General features: G+C 42.3%; 1 protein-coding gene across 1 annotated transcript; it reads left to right on the forward strand.

Annotated features, from left to right (window-relative positions):
* Positions 1-492: 492 nt before the first annotated feature.
* On the forward strand, positions 493-18,744 carry Tm4sf4 (transmembrane 4 L six family member 4). Its single transcript, XM_055596828.1, has 5 exons — positions 493-958; positions 1,626-1,715; positions 8,544-8,680; positions 14,574-14,763; positions 18,125-18,744. Exons 1-5 carry the CDS (start codon positions 785-787, stop codon positions 18,140-18,142), a joined length of 609 nt encoding a protein of 202 aa, XP_055452803.1. The 5' UTR covers positions 493-784; the 3' UTR covers positions 18,143-18,744.
* The last annotated feature ends 413 nt before the right edge of the window (positions 18,745-19,157 follow it).

The following is a 19,157-nucleotide window of genomic DNA, read 5'->3' on the forward strand; positions in this document are numbered from 1 at the left end:
CTAATTCTATGACGTGTTGGGAAGAACATGGTATTTAATTACCTAATTGAGTAAACAAGCAACGAAATACAGCAGCCCCATGCAGTAAAATAAATAGCTGTTCTGATTTGATCCCTTAAAAACCTCAGACCTAAATTCAGCAGTATTCAGTAAGGTCATCAAATTACTTTCATATTAAGGAAAACAAGCCCATCTGGATGAGCCCGTGTTTCAGGCTTTCCGTGAACAAGACCAAAGAAGAGCCAGGCAGATCACTCAGTACTTGGGAGACATAACGCTAATCAGGATGTTAGTGGATTATGAGATCGTGTATGTAATGCCTAGGGAATACTTCTTTATTTGAGCAGAGGCATTATGAAATTAAAGGGGCAGTGCTGAACACTGCCCGTCCCAGCCTTCTCTTCAATTGCAACAACTTGCATGTCTTGTCTGTGCTGGTGGATTATTAACAGAGGTGATTGGTCTCCATGGCAAAACAATTGAACGATTGCACAGAATGTAATCTCATTTATGAGAGTGCAAAAAAAAGAGAGAGAGAGAGAGAGAGAGAGAGAGAGAGAGACATAGGGTCAGGGCTATAAATGCCCATTGCCACCGAAGGCCTGCTGCAGTTGAGAAGTGAAGAGACTCCAAGTTCACAGTTCAAAAAGCTCTGACATTTGGTCCCACGTTTTTTACTGAATCGGGTACAGCCCCTGGAACGTGCTGTCGAAATCCCTGAGGAGACTCGTGAAGCTGGTGGTGGGGAGCCTTTGGTCTCTGTGCTTTGCCACACCACCCCAACATGTGCACAGGGGGCTGTGCGAAGTGCCTGGGGGGCGCCCTCATTCCCCTGGCTGTGTTTGGCCTCCTGGCGAATATCCTGTTGTTCTTCCCTGGAGGAAAGGTGGTAGATGACAACAGTCACCTTTCGGACGAGGTCTGGTATTTCGGAGGAATACTGGGAAGTGGAGTCTTGGTGAGTAGAGAAACCTTAACATTCCCACAAAGGCGAATTCCCTTGCTCCCATCCTTTTTCATTCGGCTCTTAGTGCATGGGATGCCATTCTGAAGCTAACAACCTTTATGTGATGCCTTAGTGTACTTCTCCTTTCTGTTAGTGACTGAGGACAGTTTGGTTTACTAATCAGTTTGTCCCCAAGCTGGGGCTAGAATCACCATAGAACATTGAGCCCAGAGACCCAAACTAACAGCCAACCACTTGATTGCTGTACTGTGACAAAATAGTGCCAGAAAGACTTAAAAACAAAACACAGTGCTTTATACAAATGGACTGACTTTAAAGAATGAGGAGATGCAGAAGCTGCAGATCAGCTTTCATTCAGGAATTCACCAGGTCCTTGAGTCCAATACAGACGGGACCTCCAGCTTGTGGTAGTGGAGGGGCTCACCTTTCATGACAGAGTCTCCTTACCCTCTAAGTGAACTCTTAGAATCTCTTCACAGAAGTTGGTCAGTCAGGCCAAATAAAACCTCCATACTCAAAACCACCTGTATGCCCACGAGCTGTGCCAGCTGTTAGGTCTTGCCTGCCCTCCCCCTTAAATCACTGAGACCTGAGGTCTTTACTGGCAAGAAAAATGTGGGCTTCCCTCAGACCCTCTAAGCACTTCTCTTGCTGGCAGATGATCTTCCCTGTGTTGGTGTTCTTGGGCTTGAAGAACAATGACTGCTGTGGATGCTGCGGCAATGAGAGCTGTGGGAAGAGATTTGCGGTGAGTCGTTGTGGGGTCAGCTGCCGGAATCTCCGGGGTTCCCTGATGGCTTGGGCTGGGCAGCATGGGTGTGCCAAATAAGTAACCAGCCCTAGCCAATACTCTTGGGTGATTTGGTACATGATAAAGCTCTGGTCCTCACTGATACAGAATAATAACAGTAAATCTATTAAATTCTACAACCTTCATATTAGAGGTACAGGTACATTTAAGTTTTAAATACACAGAGATGTCAGAGAGTATTTAAGATGTCAGATGTATTTAAGCTTTAAATATACAGAGATGTTAAAACTGGAGTGATAGCACAGAAAGAAGGTAGAGGTGGGGCCACAGATTCGCCTTTGCCACTAGGAAGCCATGAGAACTTCAACAAGTCATCTCCTCCTTCTTGCCTCATCATGAAAGGAGACCTGGGGCAGGATAAAAGATGGTATCTCCCCTCCCTCATAGCTCACTAAGCTCCCTTCTTTACCAAGGGCACTAACTACTGATGGAGGCCCTGCATTTCAACTCCTGCCCAGAATCTGCCTCAGGATTTCAGCTTCCTCTCCTTTTTGACCTGGCCATCCATCTTTTAGTGGGTGAAGTGGAGATTAGGCAGGCATCGCATTCCCGGGGATCAGAAGGAATGCTGGCATGTGGGTCAGGTCCCATTTCTGCAACTGGGCAAGTGACCAACTGTAAGATAACCAAGTTGGACTGGCTCAGAATTCCCTAGATATGGACCAAACCCTGGTACAGAGATACGAGTATCCAAACAACAAAGAATGTTTTCTTTCACTTTTCCTCCGGTTGTTTTCATTTTAGGAAGGAAAGAAATCTTTATTTTGATGGGGATAAGTCTTTGCTGTTTCTAAACCTTCAAGCTTCCCTTCTTAACAAAGGAAGAACAACCCAAGGCTCTGGGGATACAAATGACATTAGATGACTAAAATTTATTAACACTGCTCATGTTTGCTAACAGTTTCAGGTTTTTGTTCAAAATAGTGATACAAATTAATAAAACAGTTGTCTTAAAAACTCTTAAGCCTTTGGGTATATGATAAGGCAAAGTATGATGAAGGTAGATCCTTGGCTTGATGATGAGGAAAGGATGTTCCTGCTCCAACTTCCCAGGATTCAAATTCCATCAAGGAGACTCCTAAGCCCACCTTAAATTCATTTTTCTTTTTTCTTTTATTCAAGACAAGGTTTCTCTGTGTAGCCTTGGTTGTCTTGGACTTGCTTTGCAGACTAGGCTAGCCTGGAACTCAGAGATCCATTTGCCTTTGCCTCCCCCAGTGCTGAGATTACAGGCATGTGCCACTGCGCCCAGCTCCCACTTTAAATTTTTGAAAGTCTATCTACCCATTCTGAGACAGAACCATATTGACATTTCTTTTTCATCATCATTTGTTGACTTATTCCAAAAAGAAGGCATCTACCAAGTACACACGTAAGGCTGCTCTGCTCTGCGTGTTACACACTACAGTTTTTTGTGTGACATCATACCGTTCTTAGAATATTTACCATTCATAGAATATTTATCTTCAAAAAAATCATCATAAGTACTGAAAATTGTCATTTCGGCATTTAGAATCATCATTTACAAAGAGCATAAGAAATAGCAAACATTCATTTGATAAAATTACATGCCAAATATTATACTTAATAATATTTTCACGTGATTGACTATAAAGGAAAAGAAGTGCTATATAACTCATTTTCCCATCAGACCATTTATAATTTGCCAACTTTGGAAGATAAATTGGAGATAACAGTTTGAAAAAATAGCAATTAAGGAATTTGGATGAAAATAAAGAAAAAAATCTGTCTTTGCATTTCTGATGCTGAGCGGAAATGCATAATGACTGACTGATACAAAACAGGCAGGTAGGTGGGCAGGTGAGCAGATGGACAGGCTTGCTTCTTTGTTTCTAGAGTTCTCTAAAGCCACAGAGAAAAGTGAAAACATGCCCAAAGTGTTATTCAAAACTTTAATGTCCTCAGATTTAAATGAAGAGTACAGCAAGAAAGTCATGTTGTTGAGGAGCCTTGTTCTGAAACATTTGGTCTGGTCAATATATAACATCCACTAGGACTCTTAAGGCCTCCCGTTGGGATCTGCCCTCCAAGAGAGTTGAGAATGGCCTCATCCTACCTTCCAGCTGTGCAAACTGAAAACCAAGGTTCTAAGCCCCAGCAACTAGAGACCAGGGCACCATTTGCTGAATGGTCAGCACCCAGGTTTCTTGGTTTGGGTGTGTTTGTTTTTAAATCAAATATCAACTTTTAAAAGATGAGAGCACAAAATGCATCTGTGTGTTCTTTTTTTTTTTTTTTTTTTTTTTTTTTTTTTTTTTTTTTTTTTTTTTCCTGAGACAAGATTTCTCTGTGTTGCCTTGGCTGTCGTGGACTTGCTTTGTAGACCAGGCTGGCCTCGAACTCACAGAAATCTGCCTGCCTCTGCCTCCCCTAGTGCCCTACAACCTCTAGCTATCTAACTTCTTTTCAAATAGAAAATTAACCTGATATCACTGGCCTCAAAACACAACCATGGCCTACCCTATGTTGCTATGGATTGTGCTGCCATGGCTAACTCAGCTCTAGGGTTCCATACTGGCTACATTGTGGAATCTGGTAGTGTCCTTATGTCCCTCCAAGACCATGTTTATAGTTCAAAGCCCCTGCTTTATAGTTGTAGTCCTTCTCTTCAGAGGCTCTGGGACACCAAGTGACGTGGTTAAAGACATTTTGTCAGAAACACGCACACACGCACACACAGAGCTGCAGCGTCATTTAAGCACTGCAGTGGCGACAGTCTGAATTATTTTTGTAAATGCTCAAGGCATTTCCTTACACATGGACACTGCCCCAGTTGTCTGCGGGGTTCTGAGAAGCCCTGCCAGCAGAAAGATCTGTGAGCAAACCCGGCAGACGCTACAGCAACAGACTGCCCTCACCCTGGCTGGCATTGCTTTGTTTTTCTAGAACATTCCTCAAATGTGCACTGGACCCGCACAATTCTTGTCGTTCAATAATAAAAAGCAGGAATTGGAAGGCAGGGGCAGGATGTGATAGCTGAGGAGATAAAATGAACTCGTGAGCTGTAAACAACCTTGAAATCACCTAATTCTTAGTTTCATTTTGAAGCCCGAGAAAATGGTTCGGCGGTCTCTCTCTGTCTCTGTATGTGACTCTGTCTCACCTCTCACCCCTCACCTCTCACCCCCAGCAGGCTCCTGTGAGGGGAGGAAGACTAAGGCTCAGCCGAAGGTCTTGAGTCTTAACTCTCTCAGATAAATGAGGCTGAAGGGAGCCAGTAAACTGTAAGGTCGGGTACAGTTCAGGGCAGCCTCTGAAGCCCTGACCTGCGTTTGATTTTAGGTCGCTACCTCTTTCTCCCCTGCCTGAGAGCCTTAGACTTGTCTGGCCACTGCCTCCCACCCTCTACTCTCTTTAATATTGGAGAAATGTTCCTCTCCCAGGGCTCAGTGGGACAACTAATTAATTTTATCAGCTCATTCACTTAGAAAAGGGCCGTTTAGAAACCTTAGACTCAACTCAAAGTTGAGCGTCTTTAATAATGGGATGGAAAGCGGATTGATAAGGAGATAGCTGGGGGCAAGCGGATGTTTCAGCATTCTTAACCATGTCAGGTGATAAACCCTGGCATCCCCACCCCAGGCAGGGCAATTCTGGGTCACTTTTTGAAGATCTTGGGCTCATCACAAGCCAACCTGTGTGCAACTGCGTCGGCATTTCCTGTGCCCAGCTCACCACTGCTCCCTACAGGCAGATCCTGGCTAACTGGCTCTTTATTTCTCCCAATGGCAGCCAGATTGAAGGAGAGTTAAGAAAAGCAATGCTTTTAAAGGATTCGTCATCATGAAGTAAGAAGCTAAAAGTATAGATCTACTTTTCCTCACTGTTCTCTACTCTTTAAAAAAAAATAATCTTTTTGGTTTTATTTTTTGTTTTGTTTTTGGTTAGGAATGACACCAGTAAGGAAACGCTTACCTACCATGCATAAGCCACTAGGTTTAGTCCCCAGCATACCAAAAATTTGAAACAACAACAACAAAAAAGCAAAGCAGAAAAGCAAAATGTCCTGCTGTAAAATGGGTATCACAATGACAGTTGTTAACTTTTGGAAAGATATTACCAGAATCAGAGAAAGGAGTTGCAACATTATCATAAGGAGAAGAAAGAGAAGTCCCAGGTGACTGTTCTGGTGCCAAGGATGTATACATCCTGGGTAAATACTTGCAAGGCGAATAAAGTAGGGAATGCCAGGAGAAGTGTCAGGGGGCTTCTAAATTTTCTCAGGCTTAATCCTCACAAAATCCTTTTGAGTTACACAATAAAGTCCTTATTTTGCAAGTGAAGAAAACCAGTCTGTACATTACTTTCCTGATGGTAGCCCTCATAGCTTTCTCAAGCAGAACCAAGGCAGAAAATACAGAATACTACTGCTTTCAGAGAAAAACAGTGGGGCTTGCTGTACCGTGCAATCCCAGCCCTCAATATGTCCAAAAACACACTTTGACCTTAGCTCAGTTATCACTGGACCCTGAAAGGGAGGTCATAATGCTGGCAGGGTGACTTAGAAGGCATCTGACTACAGGACTTTCATATCATCTGTTTCAAGGAAGGCTTTTACAGCATACAATGAGTCCGTTCATATTTAGCATGTGTTTGTTGGAGGGATAGCTCAGCGGTAGAGCATTTGACTGCAGGGTGTTTCTAGAATAACCATCTGAAAAGAAATCCATTTACTTCTGGTTTCCTCCTTAGAGTTTTGCATTTTGTATTTGTAGAAAGCAAAGTGTGGGTACTACGATAAAAATATTATAGCATAATAATACTAAGTTATTATGTGCTGATACTAACGTATTGAATTTGTTGTAGCATCACAGGCATTTTCCTTAGAATAAGCACAAAGGACCCCTGGTGTCTAATCAGTGGATGGCACACTCTCCTTAACCCTGAGGAATAGCTGGTTCTTCTAGAGGGGTCACTAGTCACTACGGAACAGCTTCTCTTATTGGTTAATTATCATTATTGAACCTCGTTATGCAGAAGAGGAAATGAGAAAGAAAGATTAACTTCTCAAGGTCACGTGGGAGGAGCCAAGATTTAGACCCAGTGCCTGCTGCCTGTAACTCATACCTGCTGTCCTGACACGTTAGTGCTAGCGTTCGTGCTCCTCTTTTCTATTTACTCCTTTCAGAGAGAGAAAGCATACTGCCGTACAAAACATAGGATGCATGTTCCCATACTGGACTCCAAAATCTGGCAGACAGTGCTGCTTTCAAGAAGCGTAACCTTGGAAGCTGTCCCAAATCCTTTGCCTATTCACTTTAAATATTATTAGTTTGGGAGAGGCTACCCTAACATATTTAATTTAAGCTCAGTTAATTTTATTTTAATAAAAGAAGTTTTAGCATAAAACCTTTGCTAGATGGGACTTAATCTTTGCTGGGTTTAGGTCATATATATCTGGCTAGGCATGGTGACACAGACCTTTAATCCGGCACTTGAGAGAGGCAGATGCAGGAGGATCTCTGTGAGTTCTAGAGAAGTCTGATTTACATAGTAAGATCCTGTTTCAAAACAATAAAAAATATACACATCAAATACCTTACTAGTGAGCTTAACAACATTAAAGACATTTTCTGTGATAGAAATTAAAACAGGGTAATGTAAAGTGCACCTTCCTTTATGTGACTCACCTAGTCTATAAGATTATGAAAAAGAGAGTGTTTGTTTCATTTATTTTATGGTGTGGTATTTCAAACTGGAACTCAATAATAGAACATACCCCTTACAGGTTTCTGAAACCTAACCCACTGCCCCCCTTTTCCAGATACATCATATAGTGAAATAAAGCATAATCTGTTCACTTAAGAATGGCCACACATTCCTCTCTCTGTCACATTCCCTTCCTTCTTGAGAGGAAGCATTGACACGAATTCGATGAACCCCAAAGCCATGGATTTTAAAACTTTTACTACCAAAAGTTCAAATGACCTAGACAGAGGTTGTTCAACATGACAGCCACGTGTGGCTCCTGAGAAGGCGGAAGTTCCTAATCTATGCAAAATATGGTTATATGCCAAAGACCTTAGACAAGAGACAGATTTGATACTGGTTATGTGTTGAAATGATAATATGTTAAATGTGGAGAATTAAACAAAAATGCATTGTTAAAGTTAACTTCTTCTCTGTCTTTCTTTAAGCTGAGACGTTTATGTTATATATGAGGTTAACATTATAGACAGAGGTGGTCTAGTAGACGTCCAAATGGTTACTCTTTGATAAAAAGGAACACTATCCCCTTGTGATGGTTTTTGTCAGCCTGACTTCTCATTTGCCTAAATGAGGATGATCACGTCTGTCCACTCACTTTGCCGTTACCCTTCCATAGTCTAGTTAAAAATTATAGATGAACATCCTCTCAACATAAGTTTTATTCTTTTTTTGTAAACAGGGTTCCATGCACCCCAGGCTTGTTTAAAATATGACATATAGCCAAGAATGCCTTTAAATTTATCTCCTGCCTCCACCTCTAAGAGCATGGATTGCAGCTATGCATCATTGTGTAGCAGACAGTGTTGCATTCCTCAGCCAATGGATGGAAAAGATGGAAGTGAAGTAAAAAAATCAAAAAGGAACATATGATACAGACTTCATTCTGAAAACTCTAAGTCTCACCTGTAATGACAAATGTCTCTTACCCTATGGTCATCATGTTCAGCTTCAGGCTGGGCAGGTATGCTGAAGGGTGTGACTGGACATGAATACTCTCTGCACGGTGAGAACTTTGCTGTCTCTCTTCCCTTTCAGATGTTCACCTCCATCTTGTTTGCTGGGGTTGGATTCTTGGGTGCTGGATACTCATTTATCATCTCAGCTGTCTCCATCAACAAGGGTCCTAAGTGCTTCATGGGAAATAATACATGGGGATACCCCTTCCACAGCGGGTAAGTTTCCACGATACAATGCCATGGACTCTTCATTATGTATTGTCAGCATGTTTCCCCTTCAAGGAAAAGCTGGCCGTGTGGTTAAGAGAAGTTGCATGGTTTTCACCTCTGATTGTCCTTTGGACAATCACAAGAGAAATAATTGGAAGAAGGTGCCTTGGTTGTCCAAAGGAAATGTGTTGTGTCTCAACTCACCTCCAAACATTAACAAAAATGTATTTATGTTTTTATCCTCCAGGACTATAGGTAGGACCGGAAGTCAGTACATCTAGATTATTGGTCTTTGACAGCATAAGCAGAATCTGCCCAACCACATAGGACATCGTAGTGACAGTCCCAGCAGAATAAATGAATCCTAACATATTGAATCTAATTCCACAATTCTAGCCATATTTCAAGTACTCACTAGCTGTTTGTGGATTGTAGCCACTATGCTGAATAGCAAAAATGTAGAACATTTTTATTGTGGCAGATGTTCTGTGTGATAACTACTCTATTCTCTGAGAAGCTTGGACCATTTCTCATTTGTTCATTACTCAGACCCTCTGTGTTTTACACAAAGACTGAATATCCTTGGGAGTCAGGAAGTATGGCCGTTGGATCTTCTAGCACATAGAGAATTTGTCCATTAAAAACAAAAACGATACTAATAAACAGTTATCCTTCATCAATTGTGAAGGCTCCAGAACATCTGTAGTTATTAATACACAAGTGCCTTGCACAGACTTGCACAGTATTTGCATATGGCTTATAGAACTTGGTGCAATGCAAATGTAATGCAAACAACAGATACACTGTTTTGTTTAGAGGACAAGGACACGTTCATTACAGATAGAATTTTATCAGCTATTTATGACAAAACTTACATATGTGGAACTTGGACATGCAGAGGGATGTCTGTATTAACTTAGACTCTTGCTTGTTGATTTACAATGAAATCCTTAGAAACTTCAAGAACTATCTTCAGACTGGGGAGGTGTAGGCACTGGTTCTGATCTGATGGTCTCTGTGTATCTGCTGGCATTAAGTACTCCAACTTTATTCTCACAACTAAACAAGCAAAGATCTCTGTCATCTTCACATTACATGCATGAACTTCAAAATGTTTCTTTTACCATGGAAAGGCCTCCTAACTTGCAGAAAACTGTTAAATTTCCATCACTGTGGGGTTAGATTGAGGAACATAGAATTCAGACACCAGCAGGCTGAGCCTTCTCTTAAGGTATTTTGTCAATAGCTCAGTCTTTCCCCGGGGATGAGTCAGGGAAGCAGTGGATTATGTCTTTCTGAAGAACTCTTTTGCTATTGCTGCCATCAACAGCACCCCGGCACTGTTACCTTAGCCTTCTGTGTTCTGCTGTGTGAATGACATTGCCCTCCATGAATTTAATTTCACTTAGCCCGAAGGCTGTGTCTAAAACAGAGGCTAGAGAAAAGAGAACACCATAGGGGCAAGGTACCACTCCAAAGCAACACAACAGCCCCGTAGTTCTGACGAGGCCTGTTCTCACCCCACCCCTCCCCCTCACAGCTGCTTCCAGCACGTTACTCAGCATGTTCTCATCTTATGCCACTCCATCTGTTCCTCACAGTGACAGACCACTCATTCATCAACAGTGGCAGGGGATGGTTTCGTTAACGAAAACATCACAGCATCACCTTATTGGAAGGAGCAAGAGTTCAGAACCCTCCCATCTCTGTTCACTGTACAAGAAGAAATTACCCAGGATTAGGAGTGAGGAGAAAAGGCAGATGTTATGGAGATGGCCTCTGAGATGGTGGCCAGCTTGGACTATAAAATTCATTGTCTCTCAATACTGAGTAATGTAGCATTTTTTTTTTTCTTGGAAATGTTTGCTGCTGATGATATTAAACTAGCAAAGAGTGCCAGGGTGTCATGCTGTACATAATCCTATCATTCAGGGAGGCGGAAGTGGAGGCGGAGGCAGGAGGATCACTGTGACTTTGAGGCCAATGTGGTCTACAAAGCAAATCCAGGACAGCCAAGGCTACACAGAGAGAAACCCTGTCTCGAAAATCCAAACCAAAACCAAAAAAGAACAAAGAGAAAAATTTATATGCGCAGAGATCCATATTAGAGAAACATCCTAGAGGAAGGAGAACCATTAAGAAACACTTCTGCTTTATTTTCCTTTGGGTAGAACTTCCTTTTACCTATCTCTTCCTCTTTGTGACTGTGGGCCACCCCATAGCCTTGAACCATAGCCGCTGAGAGGGGTGCAGGAGGAAGAACATTGAGGCAAGTGTTCAATAGTGCAGGGAAGAGGTACCTGATAAGCATCCTTCCAAAAGTGAAATGAGCCAATTCAAGCTAAGGTTCAGTTTATAAATGCAGATTTATTGGGGGAAGCTCTGAGCAGGTTCAAGGGTAAGGCCAGTGTGCACCGGGGGGGGGGGGAGAGAAAGAAGAGGAGAGGGGAGGGGAGGGAAGAGGAGAGGGGAGGGGGAGGGGAGAAGAGGGGAGGGGAGGGGGAGAAGAGGGGAGGAGGGGGAGGAGAGGTGACAGGAGAGGAGAGGGGAGGGGAGGGGAGGGGAGGAGAGGAGAGGAGGGGAGAGGAGAGGAGAGGAGAGGAAACGCAGAAAGAGAAAGACACACAGAGAGGAAGAGACAGAAAGAGAGAGGCGGGGAACAAAATGTCTGGATTATACAGTGAGTAGCCTGCCCCTGGAAGAGAGCAGGGTTTGCCGGCCACACCCTATAACAGGTAGGGACTGAGGGACACTGGCAGAACCTGGAGGCCAAGTCCACTTTGGGTAAAAAGGCACCTCAGGCCCTTGCCTCAGGTCTGAAGCCCAACAGTATCCATACAAGACACTTTTTGTCGCTATTCTTCTGAGCAATGTATGAGCTGTGTATGAGGCTGGACCCAGAACCAAACACAGTTAAATATTCTCAGTTAAGTCTATTGCGCTGTAATCAAGATTTCTGCCATAGATCTCTCGTGTCTTCTGTGAAGCTGAGGTGACAACTGGGTCTACTCCACAGGCTTCCCACAGTAAGAAAAAAAAAAAAAAAGTGGTGTAATATACATAAAGTACTTCCACAATTCCTGTGAGTTTCTGCTGAGGCAGAGCAGTTGGCCCTTGGTGGCCAGGCTTGTGTCCTCCTGTGTGGCCCTGTGGTACCACCTCTTCAGGAGAAGTTCCTCCATCTCCCCCTGTGCTTGGCAGGGTTGGAGGAGGGGACGCAGTATGGGTACTCCAGACTTACTCTCGCTGCGCCCCTGAACCCCAGTGTTGTCATTGTCTGCTTGTCTTCTCTTTGGGACCATTCACCCCTAAAGGAAGAGTACATATGTTTCCGTGTCCGCCGCCCCCCCCATCTGTTTCCACACCCAGCATAGGATGTGGTCAGTGCATAAGCAGCTGTCATTGAGTGGGTCTTCATTGGCACTGTGTATCTTTCCGGTCACATGTTCCCCCGACGTGCATTGCTTGCATAGAGGTCACCTTCAGTAAGTCCTTACTGAGAAAATGAACACACCCATTTTGGAGATTAAGAGGTTGAAGCTAGTAAGCGGAAGTGTGTGGAATTGGTTTAGGTCTTCGAAATTCCTAAGCAAGTTCTTTTACCATTACACAAAGCTCCATTTGAGCAGTTACAGAAGTATGATAATTCATGAAACTCACAGGACAAGACTGGGTGTGATGGTGAAGGCCTTTAATGTCAGAACTCAGGAGGCAGAGACAGAAGGATCGCTGAGAGTTTGGGGCCAGCCTGGACTATGTAGCCAGTTCCAGGTTAGCCCAGACTATGTAGAGAGACCCTGCCTAAAAACAAACAAACAAAAACCTGTAAAGAAAGGAACAATTACAGAACGACAAGTATTTAATGTAAAAGAAATACATTGCTATGAAAGAGGTGTGTTATCTTTGAATCCTGTCACAAATAGCAAAACTGATGCCAAGGAAAAGTGACTAATTTATGTGATGAGTATTCACAGAAATGAGGAATAAGCAGACTGCCTAGATTTATGCCGAGCTTCATCCGAGTTTACAACACCAAAGCTCTTTCTGTAGACTAAGTGAACTAATGACAACACTAATATTTATTGGTCACTTGCTGTATGCTATGCACTGATGTAAACACATTGTCCTTATCTGCACATGTAAGACAATAATCCCACAGGTGCCCGATAATGCTATTCAAATCCAGTTTACAGAGCAGTGTATGAAAGCTGATGGCACGAACAAGATCTTATTCCTAAACAAAGCACAAAACAGGGCAGGGGTAGCTCAGTGCTAGAACAGCGCCTAGCATTCATGAAGCCCTAGGTTCTGTCCCCAGTTATACACCCTTTTTGTTGTTGTTGTTTTATGTATATATATCAAAGTAGTTTCTTTTATTCCTCTATTCCACTAAACTCCAAGGCTTCTCTTTCACTTTGAAAATTTTCCAAAATGTATGCAGTAAAGAGTACAGTGCATCCACGAGTTCCTAAGAAGCAGAGGTCATCAGAAAGATCTAAAAGAAATAAGGCTTTTCCCACTGAGGCCCTGAAAATGAGGGACAGTAAAGGAGGGGGAAGAGGCAGGGTGTGGCTGTCGGCACATAAGAAGGAAGCCCTGTAACCCCACAACTGCTGACAACTGTTTCTAGGAAACCATACTTCCCGTTTCTCCCCAGTGATAGTGTGTGTGTGTGTGTGTGTGTGTGTAAGAGAGAGAGAGAGAGTGTGCATTATGAAGGTTCTGCACATGAGTGCACATGCCAATGGAGGCCAGAATCCTCGTAGCTGGAGTTTACAAGTGGCAGTGCAAACTCTTAATTGTGAAGCTCTCTCTTAAATCCCTATTTATTCTTAAATTTTGTTGTTGTTTTAGTTGTGTGGTTGTTTCCCCCGTGTGTATGTCTGTATACGTGCCTAGTGTCTCAGGAGGCCAGAGGAGGACATTAGATCCCCTGAAACTGGACATACATGGTTGTAAGATCCCATAGAGGTGCCAGAACCAGAGCCTCTGGGTGGGCAGCCAGTACACCTGGGCATCCACTGAGCAATCCCTCCAGGTCCCTACGTTATTATTATTATTTGTTTAGTTGGTTTTTGTTGTTATTTTGAAAAAGAATCATCTATATTTTAGTAAGCTATGTAGCCGAGGATGAACTTGAACGCCTGCTCCTGCCTCCGCCTCCTAGTTGCTGGGATTATAGGTATGCAGCACGTCATCTTGTTTATGCTGTGCTGTGGAGAACACTCAGGGCCTTGTGCATGCCAGGCAAGCCCTCTGCCAACTGAGATACATCTTTTCGTTTTTGAGAGTGTTTTTGGGGTTTTGCTTGTTTTGTTTTTTCAGTCAGGCTGTCACACCATAGCTTTGGGCTTGCTCAAATTCAAGGAATTCCTCATGCCTCCACCTCCTAAGTGCTGAGGTTACAAATGAAAGCCACCACACCTGCCTTAGCGGCTTCCTTTTAGTCACGTGATGTGATCTATAATGTGCGATGATGGAGTCAGTCTGGAGTAATGGCAGCTAGGATGAAGGCCATCAATTATGTCTGCAGGACTTCTTGCTGCAGCTTCATTTCCTGCTTCTTCATAAAAGTGCCTGCGCTTATTCGCCCTCTGGGCCAGCTCACCAAAAAAAAAAAAAAAAAAAAAATTGCTTTGTCACTTGGTAGTTTGTGACTGGGACAAGTCCCTTACAGCCTCTGTGCCTTGACATCCTTGTTTCATGGAATGGAAGAAACGGAGTCCTGGGTTTCTGTACGGAAGATATCCTCAGTGAGCTGTGCTGGGGTTCTTTTTATTGTTATCACAGGGCATTTCTTCACAGAGCTTGCATGAGAGAAATAGCAAAGGCAACTCTCTAGGGAATCAGACACATCTGACAAGTGTCTCCCTCCTCCCTGCCTCCCTGTCACCTGTAGCGATTACCTTAATGACCAAGCCTTGTGGAACAAGTGCCAAGAGCCCCGTGATGTGGTCCCCTGGAATCTGACCCTCTTCTCCATTCTGCTGGTCGTCGGAGGGATCCAGATGGTTCTCTGTGCCATCCAGGTGGTCAACGGTCTCCTGGGAACCCTCTGTGGAGACTGCCAGTGCTGTGGCTGCTGTGGGGTAAGTCAGGATTCCCTCCTTTCTTCTCAAAGGAGGCCACGCCCGGCCACCATCACCATGAGGCGAGGGTAGTGAGTACGGCTGCCGGGGGGAAAGCTGCCGTTCTGGGGTTCCTGCAAGCTCATATGAACAGCGGTGTTATATTATTGCATATGCACTGAGCAATTTGATCACACTCTCCAGCTTCACACTTATCTGTGTGTATGTGTGTGCGCACAAAATTTACAGAAGGGATTTGTAGCAATACAATACAGCTGGCCTAGAACTCTCAGCTCCGCCAGGAAGGAGGATCCGTGCAGAGCCTAAACAATTTCTGATACAAGAAGAGAGAAAAAAGAAATTAGCCAAGATGACTCTTTAAATTTTATCATGAAATATAAAAATTAAAAAGAAATCTACAGATGATACAATGGGTCTGATTATTTCAACACATAACCAAATTGGATCAGGCACTTATGTACCCATGCATATTTATTATAAACAGATGGAATCATGGTTGGAACAGTAGCCTTTTTTACATTTCAAATAAGCAACGTATATTTGTGTGTAAAAATATGTGTGAAGACACAAACACAAAAATAGTGCCCTGCAAAGCCTCTCTTCCTCCCTTCTACTCACCCAGTTTCTCCCAGGTTCTCACTGTATAAAGCTGCAAACTTTCCTATATATTCCCCCCGTCTTTTAAAATTATTTTTATTTTCTATATGTGAAATAATATTCTCCCTGAAACTACAATAACATTAAAAACACTAGACTGAGGGTATTGGTAGACTAGTCTCCATTGAGAAAGCATTTTCCTAGCATGCACGAGGCTCCATTGGCAGCACCATGCATGGGTGTGTTGGGAAGGTCATTTGAAAATAGAATATAAAATTGCATAGTAAATAACACACAATTACAAAATAAGAAAAATAACCATGAATAAAATCCAATAAAAAGAGCTAAGTCAGAATTGTTTTAAGTAAAGACTGAGTGTTTTTTCTTCCTTCTAAATTGTAGTATTGCAAAAGCTAATAACCAAATATTGCTTTGAAAATATAGAACATCTGGGCTGGTAAAATGGTTCAGTGGGTAGAGGCACTTGTGGCCGAGCCTGACATCCTGAGTTCAGTCCACAGGACCCACACAGAGGAAGGAGAACACCAGCTCCTAAAGTTGTTTACTGATCTCCCCTCAGGCAACACACACAAATAAATAACTAATAAATAAAACCGTAAAAATGTAATAAACAAAAATGTTTTTAAATGCAAGTTTAATTCCCAGAACCCAGGGTGGAAGGAGAAAACTGACTTCTGAAAGTTGTCCTTAGACACACCCAACCACACACACTATAGAACATATGCCCACACTTAACATACCACTAATTGTAAGTAAAAATTATAAATACATACACAGTAAATAAAATTTCCCCGCATGAATAGTAAAATGTATCTACAATAACCTGCACCAGCTACTACTTTTTTCTGTAAAATTTTTTATCTTCTATGCTTTTTATTTGTTTGCTTTGTTTTCTGAGACAAGATCTTATCCTGGATGACCAGAAATTCCCTAAGTGCCCCAGGCTGACCTGAAACTCATAGAGATCCACCTGCCTCTACCTCCTGAGCTCTGTGCGCCACCACGAGTGTTTTTGTTGGTTGGTTTGTTTATCTTTAAACAACTAGAAAGTCTGAGTATCAGCCAACAAAGTATGTATTTTTTGTGTGATAGTAATCAAGAATATTGAGCATTTGGGAGCTGGATAGATGCCTCAGTGGTTAAGAACACAGGCTGCTCTTCCAGAGGACCCAGGTTTGATTCCCATCACCCACAACAGTCTGTAAATCCAGTTCCAGTGGATCTGATGGCTTTCTTTAACCTCTTCAGCACTAAGCTCAAAGGTAGTACACATACATACATGCAGGCAAAATACCCATATACGTAAAACAAAAATAAATAAATCTGTAAAACTATTGAACATTTAGATCTCACAGTTCTTCATTCAAAATGTATGAACACATCCTAAGCCAGCTAAACTGATATATTATATTATATATAATATATCTTATATTATCTGGATGACAAATTCTCTTTCCATATTTATTAAGAATAGAATTGCTTAAGTAGGTAGTAATAGTTCACTAAATCTAAGGAGATCTGTCCATTTAAAAGCATGCTCATAAACAACTGGCAGTATATTGAGTCTCTTTATTGCATTTAATTTGTCAAGACTGTGTTCTGGTGATGGAATGACTAAATCAGAGACAGTGGGCAGATTCATGGTTTTCAGCATGTGGGCACAGGGGGCTTTGACCACAGAGGGTGGGTCACCAGAATTTCCTTTTTCTGTCCTTCTGTCACATCCCCTCCAAACTTTCTTATTTTGAAAACAAATCTACAGAAAAAATAAAGGACGCACAATGCACACCGAATACTCTCACCGTGGTCCATGGGTTGTCAATATCTTTCGCCTTACCTTTCTCATAGAAACTCACAAGAAGTGACTTGTAGACTGTGAGACACCATTGCTCTGTATTTCGGTGTATGCCCAAGCAGTTCTGAATGCCGTCTCTCAGGGAGTCCTTTCTTGTGAGCGGCCTCTAATCCCTACAGCACCCCTACCCCAGCAGCATAGTGTGGAAAGAGCCCACCCCCACATCTGCTAGTCTAGTGACTTAAGCAAGCTGGCTGGCTTCTTAGCATCCTGCTCTCCCCACTACAGTTGCCTCAGGTATACAGAAACTGCGCAGGGTGACCTTGGCCCGCTCAAGCTGAGGCCTCGAGAGCCTGGCATCCTTTAAAAAGCGATAGATGGCAAAGTTCCCTAAAATCAAAGCTGTGACAACGGGGTAGGGGGTTGACTAGTGGCCAGGTGCTCTGAATTGTTTATCTATAAAATGGGCGCATTAGATCCACTCCTAAGATTACTGGCTCCATGTCTGCCACCAGGCAAAGTTACACATTGATCTTTGCACTCATGCATCTCAGCAAATGATGCTTATAATTGTTTACTCACCATATTAAATTCAGGAAGGTAGCATTGGCACCATGGGTTCTGGATTCAAGTCCTCATACCTCTGTATAGTCATTGCAGCTTTCAACAAAGCACTTTTTTTTCCACAAAAAAAAAATGTTTTTACTAATAAATGATGCAAAAGATAAAAGAGAAACTGGTTTACCATGCCTATAGCTGAAAACAAATAAGTCACAGACTTCAGTCTGAAACTAAGTCAGCATAGCGTAGAAAACATTTCGCAGGTAACCCCCCAATGGACAAGAGAAATCAAAAGGAAGAAGGGTTAGAGGAGGGCTAGAGCAGGGAAAGAACTGAAGAAGAAGAAGAAAAAGACATCTTGACTAATTTTCTTTTCCTACCCTCTAGGGTGATGGACCCGTCTAACAGGTTACAATGAGCCGCTCCAAAGCTACAGCACAGCACGTGGGAAGACATATCCCAGACCCAGCCTGGCCCACATGGGTTGAGAATTCCTGTCTGTTTCCTCTCTGGCAGAGTTTGGGAGGCACAAGGCATCCTTATCTCTCTCCAAACAACTTAGCTCAACTTAGCTAGAAATTTGGTGGTTTTGTTTTTGTTTTTGTTTTCAAATTTAAAAGCAAATAGTTAGGAAACTTTACAAATTAGCTCCCTTTTAGATTCCAGAACAAGTTCAAAGCAGATTTTTCATGATTTCCTATTTTTGAAAAGAAGCTAAAATAGGTGAAATCATTTGTTCTTCCACATTGCATCTTTGTATGTAAAAATGTTCATATTTTAGGAATATTTGCATAACTCAAAAGAATAATATATTAAAATGAAAACCAGTTTTTCAGGAGGCAGAGGTAAGGAATGATTGCTATGTCACATATAATTTTTATGTGAAGCCTGTTTTGGCTAACTTGTCTGGGCTACCTGTAACTAGTTTTATGAGCCTGTCATAATTCGCCAGTGTTCCCACATGTATATTAAATTAAATTAATTAAACTCAGAATTAAAATAATAAATGTTTTGTATGTATCTGTGTGTTAGTGAGGAAGAAAAGAATGACTCATACCTGCTTGCCCTTTTTCTTTTTATGAATGCATTCTTTTATTTTTTTTTTTGCTTATTTATTTACTTATTTTTGGCTTGGTTGATTGATTGGTTGGATTGGGGGGGTTGTTTTGGGTTTTGCTTTTTTGAGACTTTCTATGTAATCTAAGCTGCTATAGAAATCATGGTCTTCTCACAACTACCTTCTCAGTGTGTGCATTACAAGTATTTGCCATCATGCCCAGACCAACTATGTTATTTGATCAAGCATTAAAAAGCTGTAAAAAAATGGCCACATAGAAAAACCTTGTCTGGAAAAAAAAAGAAAGAAAGAAAGAAAGAAAGGAAAGAAGGAAGGAAGGAAGGAAGGAAGGAAGGAAGGAAG

The sequence above is a fragment of the Psammomys obesus genome, unplaced genomic scaffold (assembly GCF_907164565.1).
Source record: "Psammomys obesus unplaced genomic scaffold, mPsaObe1.curated_primary_1811, whole genome shotgun sequence".
Classification (NCBI taxonomy): domain Eukaryota; kingdom Metazoa; phylum Chordata; class Mammalia; order Rodentia; family Muridae; genus Psammomys; species Psammomys obesus.